General features: G+C 39.1%; 1 protein-coding gene across 4 annotated transcripts in view; it reads left to right on the top strand.

Moving 5' to 3' along the window:
- The first annotated feature begins 354 nt into the window (after positions 1 to 354).
- PAQR3 (progestin and adipoQ receptor family member 3) overlaps positions 355 to 20524 on the top strand; it is a 28102-nt gene continuing 7932 nt past the window's right edge. For 3 of the 4 annotated variants that reach the window (XR_008958415.1, XM_044388141.3, XM_026509895.4), the window contains exons 1-6: positions 355 to 715; positions 4274 to 4436; positions 9047 to 9202; positions 12100 to 12297; positions 14891 to 14981; positions 17726 to 17874. Coding sequence is in view for 3 of the 4 variants with exons in the window: in XM_044388141.3 (XP_044244076.1) it covers positions 531 to 715; positions 4274 to 4436; positions 9047 to 9202; positions 12100 to 12297; positions 14891 to 14981; positions 17726 to 17868 (936 nt within the window). In the remaining variant the exon portion in view is untranslated. Of the gene's footprint in view, positions 716 to 4273; positions 4437 to 9046; positions 9203 to 12099; positions 12298 to 14890; positions 14982 to 17725; positions 20477 to 20524 lie in introns of those variants that run through there. The other variant, XM_026509894.4, reaches the window with a different exon arrangement.

The raw sequence follows: 20524 nt of genomic DNA, 5'->3' as shown, positions 1-20524 counted from the left end.
AAAGGACAGACTTTAGCTTAGAAAACCTCCCTTCTAACGCTACGTGTGAGAGTCTAAGCTTAAGTAACTGGCGAAGAGTTAGCCCTAGTTCTTAATTTTCTTTCAGTGAACTCTTTTCTTTTCCCTTTGAAGAAAACACCACCTGTATTCGCCTGCACAGTTCCGTGCTCTTCTCACCAACGAGGAAAGGCTGGCGCCTCGGTTCAGCCGGCCGCCCAAGCGTGCGTCCGCTCCCGCGTCGCTGGCAGCCCCCGCGCCAGCCCGCCCAGCTCCACCGGCGGCCGAGGGGCGGGGTCCGCCGCGGCGTGCTGACGTCAGAGAAGGCTGCGACGCCGCCGGGTCCGCCGCGGCGCTGACGGCGGCGGCCGGCCGGTGTGAGCGCGGAGCGGGGCCTGGGCAGCGGCGGGACCGTAGGACCTCGCGCTGCTTTCGCGGGCTCCGGGGCGGGGGCGGCGGCGGCGAAGCCCCCTCCCCGGGGAGGCGGGGCCTGGGCGAGCTTCCCAGAGGGGGAGCGGCGGCGGCAGGGAAGGATGCATCAGAAGCTACTGAAGAGCGCGCATTATATAGAGCTGGGCAGCTACCAGTACTGGCCCGTCCTGGTGCCCCGCGGCATCCGGCTCTACACCTACGAGCAGATCCCCGTGTCCCTCAAGGACAACCCGTACATCACCGACGGCTACCGGGCCTACCTGCCCTCCAGGCTGTGTATCAAAAGGTACAGTCTTGCCGCCTCCGCGGGGCGCGCCTCGGGGGGCGCGCCGGCAGCCCCTCCTCCCCACCTACACCCTTTTTGTCTGGGTTCCTGCTGCTTTCCCAGGAACAGGAGCCTCCCAGTCATTTCCTAACTGCCCCATGCTTCTCATTCCTTTTTGCCATCTCTCTCCTCTAGTTATCTTTTTCCCCCACCTGGGTGCTTGATCCACGGAATAATAATGACAGTTAACAGTGATTTTAATTAATAGCAGTTTCTCCTATGGCGCTTTGCAGTTTACGGAGAGCTTCTACATCCTTTATCGCATTTGGTGCTTATTGGACTTGACGCCACTAACAATGGCCAAGTGATATTTGCCCCAGTGTATACCTGAGCTTTGTTTATTTTTAGATCAGCCCTATGGAAATTCAGATGGTTTGGGCCAGAGAAATGCCCAACATGGTATATAATAGGAAATTATATTAATATAATAGAAAACAGGTTCACATTGCCATATATATATATATATATATATATATACACACACACACACACACACACACATACACACACATATATGTATATATATATGTGTGTGTGTGTATATATATATCCCAGAGAAACAGGATCCTGACTCATTCATTCAGCAGATACTATGGAGCCCCTCCTAGGTGCCAGGCACTATACCAGGTCATGCAGAGAACAGCAGATATGGCCCTTGTTCTCATGAAACCACTAAGGTTTGGTCTGAGTGACACACATTAAAGAGGTAATTACTCTATTGCATAATAACCATTGTGAAAACGCTGTGTAGGAAAAGGACTATAGCCAAGAGAGACTGTAATGGGCACCACCCTCCACTAGAGCACCCTAGAAGCATTTCTAAGAAAGGAATTTCTTTATCATCTAAACCTTTAAAACCATGAGTCCCTTGAAAGCCTGGGTTTTAAAAAACAAAACCAAAAAATCAGTGTTCTGGTTCTTAGAATAGCTTTGTGTTAAACTCACTGTATATGGGGGTGCCTGGGTGGCTCAGTTGGTTAGGTGTCTGCCTTCAGCTCGGGTCCTGATCCCAGGATCCTGGGATTGAGCCCCGCATCAGGCTCCCCACTCAGCGGGAAGCCTGCTTCTCCCTCTCCCTCAGCCTGCTTCTCCCCCTACTTGTGCACGCTGTCTCTCTCTGTGTCAAATAAATAAATAAAAGTTTTTAAAAACTCTATGTACTTAAATTTAGAACTCCACTTTAAGAGAATTAAGGTACAGATATTGGTTAATTCTAGGATTCTGTAGTGACAAACTCTAGTGCTGGAATGTAGGCTGTTGAATTGCTCAAGAAGCAATCACACATCTGATTCTTGGTCTTCTTTTCAGCATGGTCTTTCCCCAGTTCTTTCTGCCCTGCCTTGAGAGTGTTTTGGACTCACAGTCACAAGGTGACATTCTGCCCATCCCTACTCAGTGGATGGCCCACAGGCCTTCCCAATTTGAATCCTGAGTACTATTTGCCTCCCCAGTGTCTCCTTTGCATAAGTTGTTATACAAGAAATCAGGGCCCTGCTATGGAGGTGAAGTTCCACAAGGACAGAACAGGTAGTGAATTACCTCAAGTATTTTATTACCCACATAGGAGTAGTCCTCTGCATTCTGATGTTAGTGTCCAAATCTCATGGATTGAGAAGTGAAATACATACAGTGCTTTGATCTTGGGCTGTTGAGTCAAAAAGACTTGGGTATCCAGATCTGCCATTTAACCATTTCAGGACCTTGAACAAAGGTTGACCTCTCTGAATCTTATTTTACCCTTTTGTAAAAACAAGGGTAATCACAATTCTTGCTTCAAAAAATATTAAGGATTAAATGAGATCGTGTGTATAAAATGCTACACAGGGCATGGCGCCAAACAGGCACTCAATTAATGGTGACTTGTTTTCATCATGATTATTGATTTTGAAGCTGAACAGAGAAGCATAACTTCTCACAGAGTAAGAATAGATTCTCTACAGGGAATATTCTTCCAAGTGCTCCAGCTTGTCTTTTCCCAGCTCAGCTTTTGCCCTCTCTTCTTTTAGCTGTCAAGAGTGACCAGGACAGATTTTGGATATAAGGAGAGGTTTTGTATGTCACAGCTGTCCTGCCAACACTGTTAGTTGGAAGGAGCATGCCAAGCTTGTGCCTCTCAGTTCAGTTAATCAGGTTATACTGGATTTCACAAAGTGAAAGGTTCTGAGGCAATAGGCAGAGCAGAGTATTGATCATCAAACAAGTCCTCTAGTTAGATGTGTTCCTTCACATTCCTGCATCCTCACCCCTGCCCCAATATAAGTAGTCTGTATACTTGGTGCTTTGTACAGGGTAAAGCCTGAAATTCATGAGAAGAAGTTTCACTTTATTCTTGATGATCGTTGGATAGTGTGAGACCCTGGTCTGTTTATGATGTGTAAAAATGGGAAAATGAGAACCATGGTGATTCCTACAAATTCAGTAAGTTAGAGTTATACATTAATGCTTATTAATAAGGAATCTGAACCAGTGAATGTCAAAGACCTTAATTCAAACAAAAAGATTAGATTTTGTAAGAGAAATGCAAGAGAATTTTAAACAGTAAGTAATCAGATGAGTTCTATCCACAGCTAGGGAAACATCTCACAAAATGAAGGAGCTAGAAGGGACTTGCAGCAGCATTTAGTCCATCTCCCTTGTTTTGTAGATGAAGAAACTGAGCCAGAGAGGTTAAGTGACTTGCTTATGATCACAAAGCTAATTTGTTGCTGAGGGGGAGAGTGGAGGGACAGTGAACCTCTTGACTCCTGGTTGGTGTGGTACACTCTGCACTAACCTGTGCTGTTAAGGCTACTTAAACTCAAACCAGTCAGGCATTTAGTGAGCAAATAGTACTGCTGTTAAAAGTAACCTATTGTACCTAAAAAGGAGGAACTCATGCCACCTAGGAACTAGTTTGGTTTCACACAACCACAGCAAAGCTGTTCTAGCATGCCTATCTTAAAGGACATTTCCAGTGGAACAGTTTGTATTTATTCTGCTTCTCTCGAGTCTGTTTAGCTTTGCTTTTAATGAGTACTAAAAAGGTATTTTAAGTTTGTGCCTAACCTTAAACTTAGCATGTTTTCAGATACCTGTTTTGAACATGAAAGTATGGTAGCTCACATTTAGTTTAATCTGCACAATCATTTCTGTAGACATTTAGCTTCTAATCTGAGCAAGGCGCTCTGCTTGGGACAGTGGTATCATAAAAATGGATGGTGCCAGCCATCAGGGAGTTGATAGGCTGGAGGATGAGATGGAATTTATACATAAATAACTCAGATAAGGAAGGAAATGGTAAATATGACAATAGAGGTAAGCACCAAAAAAGCTCTAAGATCTCAGGGTTGGTGGAGACGTGGAAGAACCTAAAGATCAATTAAACTAAGTGAGATATCGTATTTACAAAAGCAAAGATGGGGTTAAGGGCTTAAAGTAGCAAGTGTTAGCTAACTGCCCCCGAAACGGCCCCTAACCTTCTAAATGCTGATGGTGAGGAAGTCAATATGAATCTGAGATGCATGTCTGTTTGTTTTCCAGTTTGTTTATTTTATCTAATGAGACCGTAAACATCTGGAGTCATTTGCTGGGTTTTTTTCTCTTCTTTACCCTGGGAATATATGACATGACATCAGTATTACCTTCGGCAAGTGCGTCCAGAGAAGATTTTGTAATTTGTTCTATTTGTCTTTTCTGCTTCCAGGTAAGTCATTTCACAAACATTATTATTGGTAAAGAGAACTTTAATCAGACAAGCTTGGGCAGGCGATCTTAACGTCACAGCCACCACTTGCTTTAAAGAGTCCCAAAATAACATATAGGTTAGCTAATTCATAATTTAAGCAGCAAAAATGTTTTTATGAGAGTATATTTGGACTTTACTGTTAGAGTATACTTGAAGTCCAATAGATTCTTAAGATTGAGAAAATGCCTTTCCTTTTCTCCTTCCCTTTTTAGAGATTTCTGTTTTAAGATTTAATATAAGGATAGGAACCTCTGTACTCTATTTTCTGGCTGAGATAGAACACCAGTTACTGCTTAAAACTTTTTTCAGAAGATTTCCCATCTTTTTCCTATTTATATGTCTGTGATTTCTGTATTTCTTTCCATACTGTCTTAATTTTAATGTCTTGTTTTGCTAGTAATGATCTTTTCTATTGCTTTAATGTTTATTTCCTTTGGTCTTTTTACGCTTGCCTGGTTTCAAATACTTTCAGTTTCTCCTTTCTACCTCTTATATTTGTTAGTTCCCCAGCACTTTCATTTTTCTTCAAGGATCTGTAAAATTCCTTTAAAAGTTATATGTAATAGTTTTAAAAACAAATAATTCTAAAGAAGAAAACAAATGTGGACTGAAATCCTGCTGACATTTTCAAAATTAAGAAAAAATGCAGAGAGTACAGAAAAACATAAAAATTAAAAGCTATCACCCCCCCCCCCTTCCTCCAAATATAGGCCAGCACTCCCTGAAGTTCACCTGTGGCTACCATTTGAAAGGTGCACAGATGTTGCTTTCATGATACATCACTTAATTTCAGACCTTTATCATTCAACTGAAGTTAAAACTTCAGAGTTAAATAACTAAAAACACATTGGGAACGTCTCCCTTCCCCTTTTTTCCTAATTCTGGTTTCTGGAATAATGTTTTAAATTTCATTGAGGGAAAGAATACTCTTGTATTTTTATTATTATTATTATTTGAAAATTATTTTTTCTTTAAGTATTTTTAAAGTATACTCATTTTGTCCTGATTGCAGCCTAAACATCTCTTAGAATCCATCTCTAGTTTTAAAATAGAAATTAATCAGTTTCTTTATAGTTTAATTTTTAGATGTATCTTATAGACGAAGATGCTCTTAATAACCATTAATAAGCAAAACTGGTTTATACTCTACTGTTAATTATATGGATAGTATCTACTTTGAAAATCCCACGTTTTCCTCTACCCCGAGGCCTGCCCTTTATTCCTTCGCCATCCAGCCACAACTGACGTCAGTTCAGGGAGAGCATATTAATCTTCATATTGTCTTAAGAAAACATTGCATTGCAGGACTGAAAAACTGAAATAATTACAACTGCCAATGAAGAAAAACCCAAAATGTTACAGTGACTTGCTCAGGATTATTCAGCAGGACAGTACAATCCCGTGCTAGCTGCTAGTGCAGTGATCTTTGTTATACACTGTACAAGTTGCCAAAGGCATCAAGATGCTAACCACAGCTAAAGACAGCAGATCTTCCCTACTGAACACTGCCATCTCTGTTGTTTTTATTTTTATGAAATTAAATTTATAACTTGTTGGCTCAATTTTCTCAAATTCTTAGAGTCAGCAGGGAGCATGATAAACCACAAATTAAGACTGATTTACATTTAGGGGCACCTGGGTGGCTCAGTTAGTTAAGCGTCTGACTCTTCATTACTGCTCAGGTCATGATCTCATGGTCTTGGGACCGAACGCCACGTTGGGTATCCGTGCTACGTGTAGAGCCTGCTTAGGATTCTCTCTCTCTCTCTCCCTCTCTCCCTCTGTAAAAAAGAAAAAAAAAAAAAAAAGATGGATTTACATTTAATTTTTAAAAGGCATAACATTTTTTCTCTTTCACTTCTACCATTTTATATGCTTAGTACTTTCCCACCAAGTAGATTAAGAGTACATTCTGAGTAGTAGAATGTAATTTCAGGGCCTTTGAACTTTCCCAGAGGTCTTTCTGTCTTAGGGAAGAGTAGAATCCAGGAATGCCTTTCCCTAAATTCAGTTCATTTGCATTAAGTTCCACGATCTCCATCCAGGCACTCAGCTAGGCATCGTGAATACAGTGCTGAACAAAATCAACCTGTCATAAAGATCAAGTCACCCAGGTAGGAGGGCGGGAGGGAGAGTGAGGCAGGGATTTAAGCAGATAAAAGTAATTTGTGTAAAGGCCCAGAAGCAAGAGACAGTTCAACACTTCCTGGACATGTAGGGGTTGGCCTTTGTGCTTGGCTCGTGGGAGAATGGAGAAAGATGAGGCTGGAGGGAGGCAGGAGCCAGATCCTAAAGTATTTGGTTATCATGCCAAGGAGATGAGATATAGGATGTCACACTCTAATTTTCTGTCTACGTTGATGGAGTAAGATAATCCACAGAAGGAAGCTTTCCAGAAAACTGAAACCAAACTCAATTTGCCAGATAATTTTTCAGTCAGTTTTTTTAAAGAATTCTAATAATAACACATTTCTTTAAAACAGAACATACTAAGCATAGGTTTACTTTTTAAAAACTCAGTGTTCTCTGTTAACACTATATATTTTAATTTCCTTTTGAAAATTGTCATTTTTCTCTTTATTTTCCTTTTCATAATGAAATTAGCTTTACTGTTGTTTCTTACTATTACTATAAAATAGACTCCTGTAGGAATTCAAACAAACAAAAAAGCGTATGGAAGAAAGAAAAGCCATTTGAATTTCCACTTTCCAGAGATAGCCACATTTGAAATTTGTGTATGCATAGCTGCCTCCCCCTTACCTGCCGATCTCCTGAGCTATGATCATCTCTGCTTACTGTTTTGTGTCAGTCAGCATTGTGACAATGAGATCTTTCCTTGTCAACGAGAATACACACCTTCGTGTCCTCTGGATTTACTGTGTTTAATCTCAAGGATAATCTGACAAACAAATAACCAAGCCTCTGAGGTTTATGTTTAATTGGGTCAGTGAACTCTGACTTGTGGCTTCATAGCCAAAGCCACGGACTGATGAAGATTTTAGACTATGAATGAACAAATGACATTGTGGCTAGGTACATTGTTTTGAATATTGATATTGAAGCTGTGGGACCTGATTAGGTTTGTTTAATGACCAGACTACAGACTGGCTAGTTGACCATTTTTCTGCCTGAGCAGTTGCTTACAAAATATTGATCATTTTGACCTACTTCATATCATTTATCTGTGTTTCGTATCATTTATCTGTGCCATTTGCTGCATCCCCGCCATCACTGGCTTACTAGAGGCTCTTGTCATTGCTCTCCAGGGCTACTTTTGTAACCTCCCATCTTAGCCTTTCCATTAAGGCTGCACTTAAAATCTTCAGTAGTATCACACCTCGCCCATAATTTTGACGTTAAAACTCTCTGAGGTATAGGACTTGTCATAATTGTATTATGAATTTCCTGTGACATTCCTAAATGGTTCTGTGTTTCTCAGTACACTGCTTTTCCTGTGGACCCTCCAATAAATATGTTGTCACCTTTATTTATATTCTTGATGAGTGCTGGAACAACCTTTTAAGATCCAGCCAGGTGGCAGCCCTTCTGTGAAGCTCTTCTCCCCATCACTTCACCCACCAAACAAATGCACACATATACCCACAAACCAGTCCCTTCCCCCCTCTATTTTCTCACTGTGACTTCTTACATCCCCACTTGTATGTCCACTTGTTTCGGGAATATATTTCAGACAGTAGAGGTCACATCCTTGTATCCCCAGGGTATGACACACAGCAGGTATTTAATGGCTGGAGGGAGGTCAGCCATGGAAACCTTGTCAATCTTCAGAGCAGCTGCTTGAATCAGATTAGCTTTGCTCTCAGTTTGGCAGCATATAAAGTCAGCATAAGTCACAATTATTTTTTCTTGAACACAACAAAGCTGTGTTTAACTCACGACCCAAAAGTAAACTCTATACAATGAAATCTCATACAGACATAGCGTCTTAAGTGTGAAAAGAAAAATTGTACAACAGAATGTATTATGTGATTCCATTTGATTAAAAAGTACGTATCGTGTGTCTGTGTACATGTGGACTTACATATCATAGGTGTTTGATACATTCCTTTTAGATTATCTAGAAGGACACGTAACAAATGTTATCAGGAGCTACTGCTGAGGAATAGATTAAGTGGGAGGAGCTTATGTTTTTACATTAAATAATTCTGTGTTCTTCGATTAATTTTTTAAGGACATGGATTACTTCTGGTGGGTACTTTTTTAAAAGGAAACTCATTTGTGAATCCAAATAAGCCTCGATTAATATTTGGAAACATTAACATTATATAATTTTCAACTGCTGTGCTACTCACTCAAAATTTTTATATTATAAAATATCTACCATTTTAAATTTCTTTCTTTACTACTGTTACCCTATTTTACCCATAAGGAACCTGAGACCTGGAGAAATGAGATGGCTTGCCCTGTGGCACAAAGCCAGAATCCAGGTTCAAGTCTATTTGGCCAGAAAGCCTGGGCTTGACCTAACCACTTCCCTGAACATCACACATGAGTTGCTTTAATTTCTTTTTGTTTCACTTTGCTAAGATTTGTTTTATTTTCCATAGGTCTGTATGCTTTGCTCTGTGGGCTATCATCTTTTTTCCTGCCATCGATCAGAAAAAACCTGTCGAAGATGGATGGCACTAGATTATGCAGGAATTTCTATTGGAATACTGGGATGCTATGTCTCCGGGGTATTTTATGCATTTTATTGTAATAACGTAAGTAACTTAAAACATTTTACCTTCTCCCTTTCACATAGGTCTTGGGCTTTCTTGCCATGGTTCCTTTGAACTTCGGAATAAACACATAATTAACTTATAAAGGAAATAAGAGTCTTGTGTATGTATAAACTCATTTTTCAAAAGTGCCCTGTGATCTCTAATATCTGTTATCAGATCCATACTCATTTTACTAATTTTCCATTGAAATAAATATTTAAAGATATTTTCTTAAAACGGATGTAAACACTAAATTATTAACGTTTCCACTAAATCCATATAGCTACATGAGTCCTCACATTGCATATCTTTTATTTTTATGTTTATAGTACTGAAGTTAAAGTTAGCACTTGATAAAATTATGATGCTGGCTGCTGCTTTCCATTTTCCCTGATCCTTTACTCCTCTCTCAGTGAAAAAAATAAAGGATCTGTTTGTAAGCATGTTGAACCAATTCTTCATAAGAAATATGTTTTCCTTTCTTTGGTCTTATATTTGGAGGTAAGCGTAGAGACAGACCAGTTGGGTGGCGAGTGACTTTAACAAATACGTATCTGAGTTCAAGATCAGCTCTATTTTCTGACTCTGATGTCACAAAAGTCAGTTGTTGCCTTGTGCAAAGCAGCGTTTGAAACACTGCTATTGAATTATGTAGCACCTGACTTAAAAATATCGGCCCGCCAAACTAGTGAGTATGGCCTTCTGTCTCATCACCTCATGTCCCAGCCAGGAGGCAAACTGCATCTCCCACTGGGCTCAGTACATCTCAAGCCCTCCCATTCAGAAAGTCCTCATCAGCTCTATTCTCTCTTCCTCCTGCTCTCCTACCTCACTGTTTTCTTTTTCTTTCGTCCCTTACTTCCCTCCCTTTCAGAGCCAGGACAGAGCTGCACCGGGGCAGTATCCATACTAGGTACTTGTAGTCCTGTTCACAAAGGGCTAGAGCCTGTCCTCTCCACAAGCCCTCCGCATGTAGCAGGTGCTCCGAGCCATACTCCCCAACCTTCACATACTGGGAAGATTGGCTGTAGCACAGGATTCCTCTGCCTTGGGAATTCTTAAGTAGGACCTTTGTCTCTGCACAATAACAGAGATAACTGCCAGTAAAGGTAAAGTGTAAAACTAGCAAAGAGAAAAATCCTAAGTTTGGTTTGAAGTAAGAGAATTTTTGATTGTAGACACTTACATATGAGCCATTTACTTTTTAGGCCTAATTACTTTAGAACATAAGCATTTAATTAAATATATAAGCAGTTAACCTTGTAAATTGATTTGATTTTAGTAATAAATTGTTCATATCTGCTCAGCTTTCACTTACTCATTTTGCATGAAACCATTTATATCTTTTTGAAAATTTGGAATAAGCTGATAACTAGGAGCTTGTGAGTGCAGTCATTGTCATATTTGAATTGTTTTACTTATTCTTTCTTCCTCTGAAAGCTAACCTGTTTTCTGTTTACATTTTCCTAAACATACCTGATAATTCAAGAGAGTAGTGGGACACTTCTTATAAATCTCTTTTTAGAAAAGCTAGGCTCCCAAAAGAAAAGAGAACCACTGCAGCTAATGATCATTTAAAGGAAAAATTGTTTTCTTTCCGCTGGTACCCAGTCATTTCCAAATATTCAGTTGCTATGGTGGGTCTTTATCTTTTAAGGAACACAGGCTGCTTTGAGAACGAGGTTGAGAACTCTGGACCCTCCATCCAGAGGGTGTACATTTGGGCACAGACTAACCAAACAATTTGACATGTGATTTCAGGAAGCTAATAGCCCCACAGAAGTCCTTAGAGCCCAGCTGAAGAGCTCCGCTGTATGTAAGGCTAACTTTTGAGCTTCAGCTGCTCATTTAGATACCTAAATATTCTGTAAGCCCTTCAAACGTCACATATTTTAAATGCACATTTCATGCTTTCCCATTCGCTCTCCCCCACCCACACGACACCTGGATTATCTTTGCTCATTTGCTTCATTAGTAGAAGCCATTTGCATGGCCTTTCGTACTGGAAGCAGTCTTCGCCATCCTCTTCTCACGCATTCAGTCAACCATTAAGATTTGAGTTTATTTTTAAAAAGTCTCCCGAATCTGCTGTTCACGTCTGTGTCTTCCTTGTTCAACGAGGGTCGAAGCCTCCATCCCCTTCTTTGAGTCAATTCTAATATCTCCTAGCTGGCTTCCCGTCACTGCTTTCTTTTCACACCGATGTCAGAGTTATCTAGTAAGTCAGTTTGAAAAGCAGGCCTGTCATCTTATTCTTAAAGAACCTGCTATTCCCCCAGTGCCACCATGTTAAAGTTCCAAGTCCTTAGCCTGACAGTATGCCTGCCTTTCAGCCTCCCTTCTCAGAACCTTCCCACTGTGTGTGCTGTTCCTTTTCCTTGAGAACTCCCTCTTCCCACACAATCATATATATTCCTTAAGATCATCTGCTTAGATACCATCTCCTTTGTGAAGCATTTATTAGCTACTCCAGGTAGCAAACGCCCCCCCCCCCCAGCCCTTGGCTCTACAACATTCTGTTCACAGCTCAGTTACAGTATTTACCATTGGATTGTAATCATTTGCTTATGTCTGCCCCTCCCATAGTCTATGAGCTCACCCACTGGGAGAGTCGGTGTCATAGTCAGCTTTGTTTCTACAGGACTTAAATTGTCCCTGGCACATAATAGGTACTCAGAAAAAGCTTCTGTGTGAATAAATGTGGTTTCTACCAGCTCACTGTCATCCTAAGAAACCTAACAGTTGTATGGAACATGCAGTGTTTTAAGGAAGGAAGTTAATTATGTTTAGAAATGAAAAAACCACATAAGTTTGGAACGTATAGTGTAAAGCCAGAATTGCTCTTTTCCTTCTCTTATTTTTAGTAACAATTACAATTGGATTTCCTTTACTTATAGTATTGGCGTCAAGTGTACTTGATCACAGTGCTTGCTATGATCCTGGCAGTGTTCTTTGCGCAGATCCATCCCAATTACCTCACCCAGCAGTGGCAGAGGCTCCGCTCTATCATCTTCTGTTCCGTGTCGGGATACGGAGTGATCCCCACCCTTCACTGGGTTTGGCTCAATGGAGGAATCGGTGCTCCTATTGTACAGGTAGATTGAATGTAGTCAATATTTCTCTCATTTTTTTTGTCCTTTCAGTTTTATTCATTTTGGGTAAAGTACTGTAATCAGACCAGGTAGGTGGGTCTCTGTCATTTGAGAAAACACTTATAATTGCATATTAATGCCATAATGTTCACATCAATATAAATAAGCATGCCTTGCAGGAAGAAGTGTAACTACTGTTTTTTTCCCGAGATGTCTTTCTGCAAATGATACGTTCTTAATTCTCCTTCTTCTACCCTGAATGTATAAATACCCAAGTCCTTATCAGTGGAGGAGAACTTCCACATTTCCAGCTTTGTTAGCTATGGCAAGGATAATGCCAGTGATAACACAAATATGGAACTAGGAGTAATTGATTGATTTTTATGGAGAAAAAGGAGCTGGGAAAGATTTTTCCTTGGGCCTGTAGAGTTTGAGGCACCAGTGGGATGTAAAGGTGGAGATGGAGTTGGAATTTAGGTCACAGTTTGAGACTAGTGATCAAGATTTGAAAATAGTTATTGGTAGCTGGAGCCATGAGAGCATGTCCCACCCACCAAGGACAATATACTCGGAAGTAAAAGAAGAGCTTTTAGAGTAAGGTATTATGGGGCAAGTCGGAGTGCATTTAGGAGGTAGCTCAGTGAGAACACCTCAGTATACTTGAGAAGGGGATTAGAAATAAGACTTAAGATCTCAGAGATCCATATAAGAATGCTTTAAGGATGCACTTGAGAGTAAACTTACAAATTTTTAACATCAGTAAATATGCCAGGAAATTTAGCAGAAATAATATACACTTGTTGCAACGGGACCTTTGTCTGGAATATGGGGATTTAAATGCAGGTTTTATTCAAAAGGATCATATTTTTTTAGAAGACGGGAGAACTAATAGTAAGCTTATATGTACTTGCATGAAGTTGGCAACAGCATGGTGGAAAGCGTTTGGGTATAAAACTAGGAAGAAAAGAAATTCTGTGATATAGCAAATTGAGCGATATGATTTGACCACTTTGTCAACTTGAGAACAGGGTGATGCTTTCTTCATAAGAATAAGAAATTGGGAGAAAGTGAGACAGTAGTGATGAGGAACTTAGTGATCCTGATATCTGAAAACATCATTTCTCTACCAATTTTAATTCCCTGAGTATAAGTTAAAGAAAATACAATGGTGAAACACAACTCTAGATTTAATTCTAACCGGAAATGAATAACTGGTTATTGACATAGAAGGAACCGAAATTTGAGACGAAGTGAACACATCCCTTTTAAGCTTCTAATGATAAAGAGAACCAGACCTATTAAACCAGATTTTTGAGAAATTCAGAAAAATATGGGAGCTTTCCTGCATTCAGAAATCTTACAATAGAAATATGGTTTAGGAAAATAGTGGTTCTGAAAGATGGAAATCTAATGTGATCACAGATCATTCCAATGAAGAAGCAGAGGGAGACTTCCCGAGAAATTCTCCAATAAGCTGTAATTTTTAAAAGATAGGGAAAGAGAAAGAGACTTAATTGAAGATGAAAAGTTCCAGAAGGGCTAATCCTGGGAAGCAGGGTGCGGTTGTGTTCTAGAATGAGAAATCTCATGTTCATTAGTCTAAGAATGTAGAATTTCAGGAGGGCCATAATAATTCTCAAATATTTGTAGAGAGAAGTAATCTGTCTTTATTTCTTAAATGGCTTCTTGGTGAATTAGGTATATAACCAGAATTAGGAACAATATGTACAAATTTTAGCTGGCTAATTTTCTTAGGGCAAGGAAAAGCTTTCCAATTAGAGCTGAGAGATGGACTGCTTCATATAGTAGTATTCAAGAAGACCATTTATCTGGGTTGGTGGACAGATTTCATTGTTGGGCCAAACCTCTTTTTTTTAATAGATTTTATTTATTTATTTGAGAGAGAGAGTGAGCACAAGCAGGGGCAGCAGCAGAGGGAGAGGGAGAAGTAGGCTGCCCGCTGAACGGGGAGCCTGACGTAGGGCTCGGTCCCAGGACCCCAGCATCATGACCTAAGCCAAAGGCAGACGCTTAACCGACTGAGCCACCCAGGTGCTCCCAACCTCTTGTGTCTTTTCTAGCTACAAGTCCCTTATCTTCAGTTTTTTTGCTTATTCAGCTAACTCCGTTCCCCATATGCATTCCGCCCATGCATCTATGTTATAGTTGGAGTTGGGTGTCCTTAGGACCTTCAACCATGTTAAAGTTCTAGCTCCTTTAGTACTCTTGCCTTTAGAGTACTCTGTTCCACTCCTGTGGGCCATTTCCTACAGAGAGGAAGAAGGAAAGAAAGAATCCCAAGTAGACTCTGTGATGAGCATGGAGCCTGACAGGAGCTCGATCTCACAACTCGGAGATCATGACCTGAGCCAAAACCAAGAGTCAGACACTTCACCGACTGAGCCAGCCAGGCATCCCTGTTTCCTACAGTATTGAGAGCAGGGTTTCTATAATTGGAGACTGTACAAAAGCAATTGAGATTTAACAAGGTTAAATTCCACCTATGAATTCTACCTAATCTGTGAATTAGATTCATAATAAATTAGGAATTCAGTCAGAGTAAAAAGATCTGTGAAAAAAATGTTTTGCTTTTCAGGACTTTGCACCCCGTGTAATTGTGATGTACGTGATTGCTCTTCTTGCTTTCCTGTTCTACATTTCCAAAGTTCCAGAACGGTACTTTCCAGGTAAGTATCACTTTTATAGTGATCTCGTGACTTTATTCTAAATATGGTGGAAGTGTATGCTTCAGAGTATCAAAAGTTAGATTTTTTTCAATATTATTGGTTATAGAATGGCTCTCCTATTGTCAAATGTTATCTAAAAGCTTAACTTTCAAAGGGCTTTCATAGACTTCCTTTCCTCCTCACCATGAGTTGAGTGAAGTAGATGAGGTCACCACCATTTCCCAGTTATAAGCTGGTGACAAAGCTGGGAATCTTCTCCTAACCACTGCTTTTTTTGTGGAATACTAATTATCAATTACCATTGACTTCTTTATATACCAACTCATCTTAAAAAATTATTTATATAGAGAGAGATCCACAAAACAAGAAATAAGAGAGGAAAATAAGATAATGAAAAGAAGCCAGGGTTAGGATCACTTCACCATATGTCCATCATGAGGTTCTAAAAATAGGTAAAGACCACCAATCTGCCTTTCAGCTTCCTGGTACCCTGTACTAAGGGGAAAAAAATATAAGTTAAGGGTCTTCACATCCGCAAGACATACACAAGCTAGTAACGCAATAGGACAGATTTCCCTGATTCTTCAGTCCAGAAAAAAATGACATTTGATAGAAAATAACTAAGAGGACGCTAATAATGTTGTCCAAAACATGTATTTGCTTGTTTAGGAACGTAGGTCTGGAGTCAGACTGCTTGGGTTCAAATCCACATCACCCACTTACTAGCTACATGAGCTAAATAAGTTACTTGCACTTTTTCAGCTCATTTCCTCATCTGAGCATGGCGATACTACTTTTTCTCATGGCGCTATTGTGAGGATTACATGAGAAAATGTGCAGGAACCACTGAGCAAGGTTCCTCACAAGTAGTAAGCACTCAATACATGTCAGCAGCTATTATTATGATGATGTCCCTCGACCTCAGTCCCATAAATGGGTAATGTGATTCAGTAAGGGACAGAATGACGTAAGTCCAGGTGAGTTTTGGTTTGAGTCAAGAACAGAGTTCATAGAGCAGTGATTTTTTTGGTTTGAGGAGCTAGAAGTAGGGCAGTGGTTCAAATTCAAACTGCAAACTTGTCCTTCCTTCCTGGGTTAAGAATCTCTTCCACAGTAAATTGAAGATAGGGTTATGCCACTCATGATGTATGTTGGGAAGAAAAAGGATGAGAAGCCCTGATCTAGAGAATGAATAGAGCACAGAACCTCTGGCATTCTTCTGTGCACTCGTTTCTCACCAGTGAGTTTTGAGTAAGAGTGGAGTAGAAAGAACCACCTGAGTGTAAACACTAGGATTCAAGATAACTACGACATGTCCCTTCATTGAAGACCACCCATCCTTTCAGGGAGGGCCAGAACTTTCCTCAGAAAACAGTTCTGGCAAAATACATTTTTATATCACTTTATTAATAATTCTTTTATTACTAATTTGTTCATGACAAGTACACATAGAAAATTGAACCATGAAATTTTTCTACACTACATAATTGTGGCCATAGTGTTTTTATGCCTTAAAATATTCGTATCAGAGGTTTCCAGTTGTCTAACATAGGATCCCTATAAAAGGTCAAATGTTATGTAACTTAACTTTTCTCCCAGATGAGCTTGACCTGAACCGTGCCCCGTGTAGCAGAGTGTGTGGTGGAGAACAGGCACAGTGGAGCAGCGGAGACATGGAGACCATACGAGATAAAAAGTCTTCACAGATAAAAGTGATAGTCTCAGATGCTCTTGAATGAGTGGCTTAGAAACCTTGTCTCACCAGTCCCCATTTATGACCTGGCTGTAGAGAGAGACCTGCAGTGGTGAGAATAGTGGGTGAATGCTGTGAAATCAACAAATTGACACCCAAGAACTTACTTTCAGCTCAGTTACATTTTTAAAAATACAGAAACAGCACAATGATATTTGATGGGGTCCAAAGATCCTCAAAGGTGTCCATGGGCAGAATTAAGTGGATCTATGATACTTGTATGACAATATAATCAGTTTTCTTTGTAACCCTCTGTACTTCGTGCTTTTGAAAATGAGTCTGTGGGTTTCACTAGACTGTCAAAGTGTGCTGTGGGACCGAAAAAAGGCAAGGAACCCCTACAGAAAGGATTGTGCGGACTTATACTTTAAAATCTACATACCATACTGTTTCTCTTGGTAAGAAAAGACAGGGACAGTGGTTGGAGAATATTTACATTACATGGCCATAGAAGCACCATGAGTAAGGAAAAGAGATGTACATTTAAATTTCTATAGCTCTGTATTTTATTTTGTTCTTTTTCAAGCAGCTTCCCACATGTTAATTATTTAATCTCCTTGGAATTTAAACTTTAAGCACAAAGAGAAATAGTTCTAAATTGTACATGAACTAATCAGCCTTAGTTAATGAAGGCATACTAATTACATTTTGTGAATTAGTCCATGGCATATATATCCAGACAGATAAGACAGGAGACAGGGAAGACAGAAGATCGAATTCCTGAGATTAACCAAAGTAGATTTGGAAGACACACTTGGAATAGTATTTCTAAAATCCAGCGTCCTTAAAAAATTAGAACCAAATATGAATTCATCCTTTTTAAAAAACATGTGGGTTTGAATGAATCTCCTGTCAGTCTCCAGGTGCTCTGACACTGCCAAAATCTCTTTGCTGCTAAGCTGTATTTCCAAGGCCAGAGATAAAAATATATTTTTATTTTAATATCAAAATATTACAATCAATATCCTTTTCTCTCTGCCTTCCCTTCTAGGACAACTAAACTACCTCGGATCAAGCCACCAGATATGGCATATCCTTGCAGTAGTGATGTTATATTGGTGGCATCAGTCAACAGTGTATGTCATGCAGTACAGACACAGCAAGCCTTGCCCTGACTATGTTTCACATTTGTGAATTCAGGTATGGCCACCTGGTGTATTCAGTTGTTAAGCAATATGTAATGGGGAGTTGTATACCCCACTATTTCTAAGATTCACATTAGATTTTCCCTTTTCCCTCCTATTTAATATATCATGAGTAATACTTTATAAAAATGGAAAAATATGCTTGGGGATCTGTAATAACTGCTTTACGGCCCTTAAAACTACTAATTTGCTGCTTGTACAGAAAGTGAAAATTAGTTGACATTTTTAAGAAACATCTGAATAACAGTGAATGTGAAACCGGTGTAGAAATAGTATTTGTTTTACTTAACACCAGCTTAATTTCCTTAGGAAGGGCTTATCTCCATTATAAAATGGAGTCATCCTGTGTGATTCCTTTAATAGAAGATATTTACAGTAGTTGATCAAGTTGAAGTGCCTCATCAAGGCCAGGGTTGCAATAGCCTGTGCTTAACACAGCTAGGAGAGTGGTCCTGAGTAGTGCCTAGCCTTTAAATACATGGTTTGTGAGAAACTGGCACTTAAGATATGATTGCCTTTAGCTACAGGCTCTCTTCTCCTTAGGAACACTGGATTTTTTAGTTTGCTAGCACAAAAACTTTAAACCTTTCCTCCTTTAAGTTGAGAGAGGCATTAAGACGAAAAGAACTTGTGTCGTTATTTCCCATCAGATAAGAACCACATTAAAAACTGCTTATATGATCAGGCAACAAATTCTGTGGTCTAATAACCAAGGCATTCACATTTAAGCTTTTTAATTTCAAAGAATATTACTTAGTTCCATATAATAATTGCACTCTTGCCAGTGGATTACAGATTTTTGGTTCCAAAATTCCTGTAGCAAAATAGAGAGTTTCACCTCTCTGAATTTGCAGTCCTAAATTTCCTGATGGATGGGGGTTCCCAGTTATATGGGTGCTACTTTCAAGGCCACAGAGTCCAGATGGCCCAGGGTTGACCCTGAAATAAACCTTAAGCCTTAGAACAAAGTCATGCAGATGCCCCAGTCAATGACAGGATTATTCACCTGTACTCTAGTCTTTCCCTGTTTATGCATGTGTTAGCATTTTTGACAACTCAGAGTATATTGATACACACTATCTAATATTTGGGCCTGAAGCATTACTGTTTATTGTATATATCTAAGAAATAGATCTCACTGCCCTAGCATACAATGCTTTTCTTGTTCTTTGGTCTTTTCATATGTATAAATCAAATCCCTCTTGAAGCAGTCACTCACAAAACATGTTCATTGGAATATAAAATATTATCCAAATTTCTTAATGGGTTGACATGAGCTGTTTTAAATACTGGTGTATCTTCAGAAAATTGTAATTACTAAATATCAGGACAAGTGTTGAGTGATCGTGAAGCTTGTTTCCACCTTGCCATTTATACATCTCGTATTAGGAATGTTACTTTAATGTGCCTCAGTTTATGCATCTGTAAAATTTTCTGTTTCTTTTCAGTATAGTGTTTTTGGAATATAAATTCCCCATGCTAGCATCTCAGCATGGAGAATCCTCCCAATAGGCTAAGGGCGCTGTATTGTACCCATTATGATGATGGAACACACTACTTTGAAAATGGCTACTTTGCCTCCTAAGGCCACAAATTGGATCCATATGCTGAGTGATAAAAAGACTTGCTGTAATGATAACAGAATATATTTTCCCCTTTCCCCCCAAACCTTATGGGTTTAACATGATATTATTGATTTTAAATAGATATTTTGTCATTTTAGCCAAATAAAATACAGTGAGAGTAGTTCTAATTAATTTAAAAATAGAAAAGTCTAGTTATTTTAGGCCTGGTACCATTTTTACTATAAAATCTTCTCAAAATAAAAAGATTCAACTTTTAAAGTTCTATTTTCTCTTAATTTTTAAAAAACATTCCTGGTTTTTTGTTAGAGTGTATGAGTTATTTAATATTTGCCATCTGAATTAATGATACTGTGTTTGACTGTTTTTTTTTAATTTAAAAGGCATACAAGTCTGACTGTAGGGAGAATTATACCATGTGAACATTTCATCTTTTTATGAAAATGTTAAATATTGTAAGAGATCTGTCCTCTCTCATTTTCATCTTCACTATGATATATTTTATTATAAAGTAGGGAATAAGTGAATGAATGTAGATTGCTGTCAACTATAAACACTTCTGTATGTCAGCATTTATTGACCACCTACTGTGTGCATACCACTACTGGCAAATTTTTTAAGACATTGCTAACATGAAAGAATATTTAAAAATTGCCTACAAATCTGAGCCTTGTAATAATGTATATTTAAGTTATTTTTGTTTTTATAGATTTATTAAAATAAGAGTAAAAGTACACTATTCAGCTACCATAGACTGGTTTTAATTTTACAATGTGTAAACTATAAAAGCTCTTTACCTACAGACTTTACACGTACATTTTAAAACTATCCATGGCTGTTTTAAATTGTCTATTGTGATTTATAAGGTTGTAGTTAACTCATTTGAGACAATTATCTTTCTATATAAAGCCATTTTCAAAAGATAGTGCTTGTCTTTTTTGTTATTACACTGAGTGCAATTCAGTAAGCTGCATGGCAAAATACGTGTGATGTAAATAAACTGGGTTTACTAAATATATTAAGTGCTGCCTGTCGTTCTTTATAACACATAACAGCTTCAAA

Source organism: Ursus arctos, unplaced genomic scaffold (genome assembly GCF_023065955.2).
Source record: "Ursus arctos isolate Adak ecotype North America unplaced genomic scaffold, UrsArc2.0 scaffold_9, whole genome shotgun sequence".
In the NCBI taxonomy this organism is placed as follows: Eukaryota; Metazoa; Chordata; class Mammalia; order Carnivora; family Ursidae; genus Ursus; species Ursus arctos.
The sequence above is the reverse complement of the archived record's forward strand: the minus strand, read 5'-3'. Positions and strand labels throughout refer to the sequence as shown.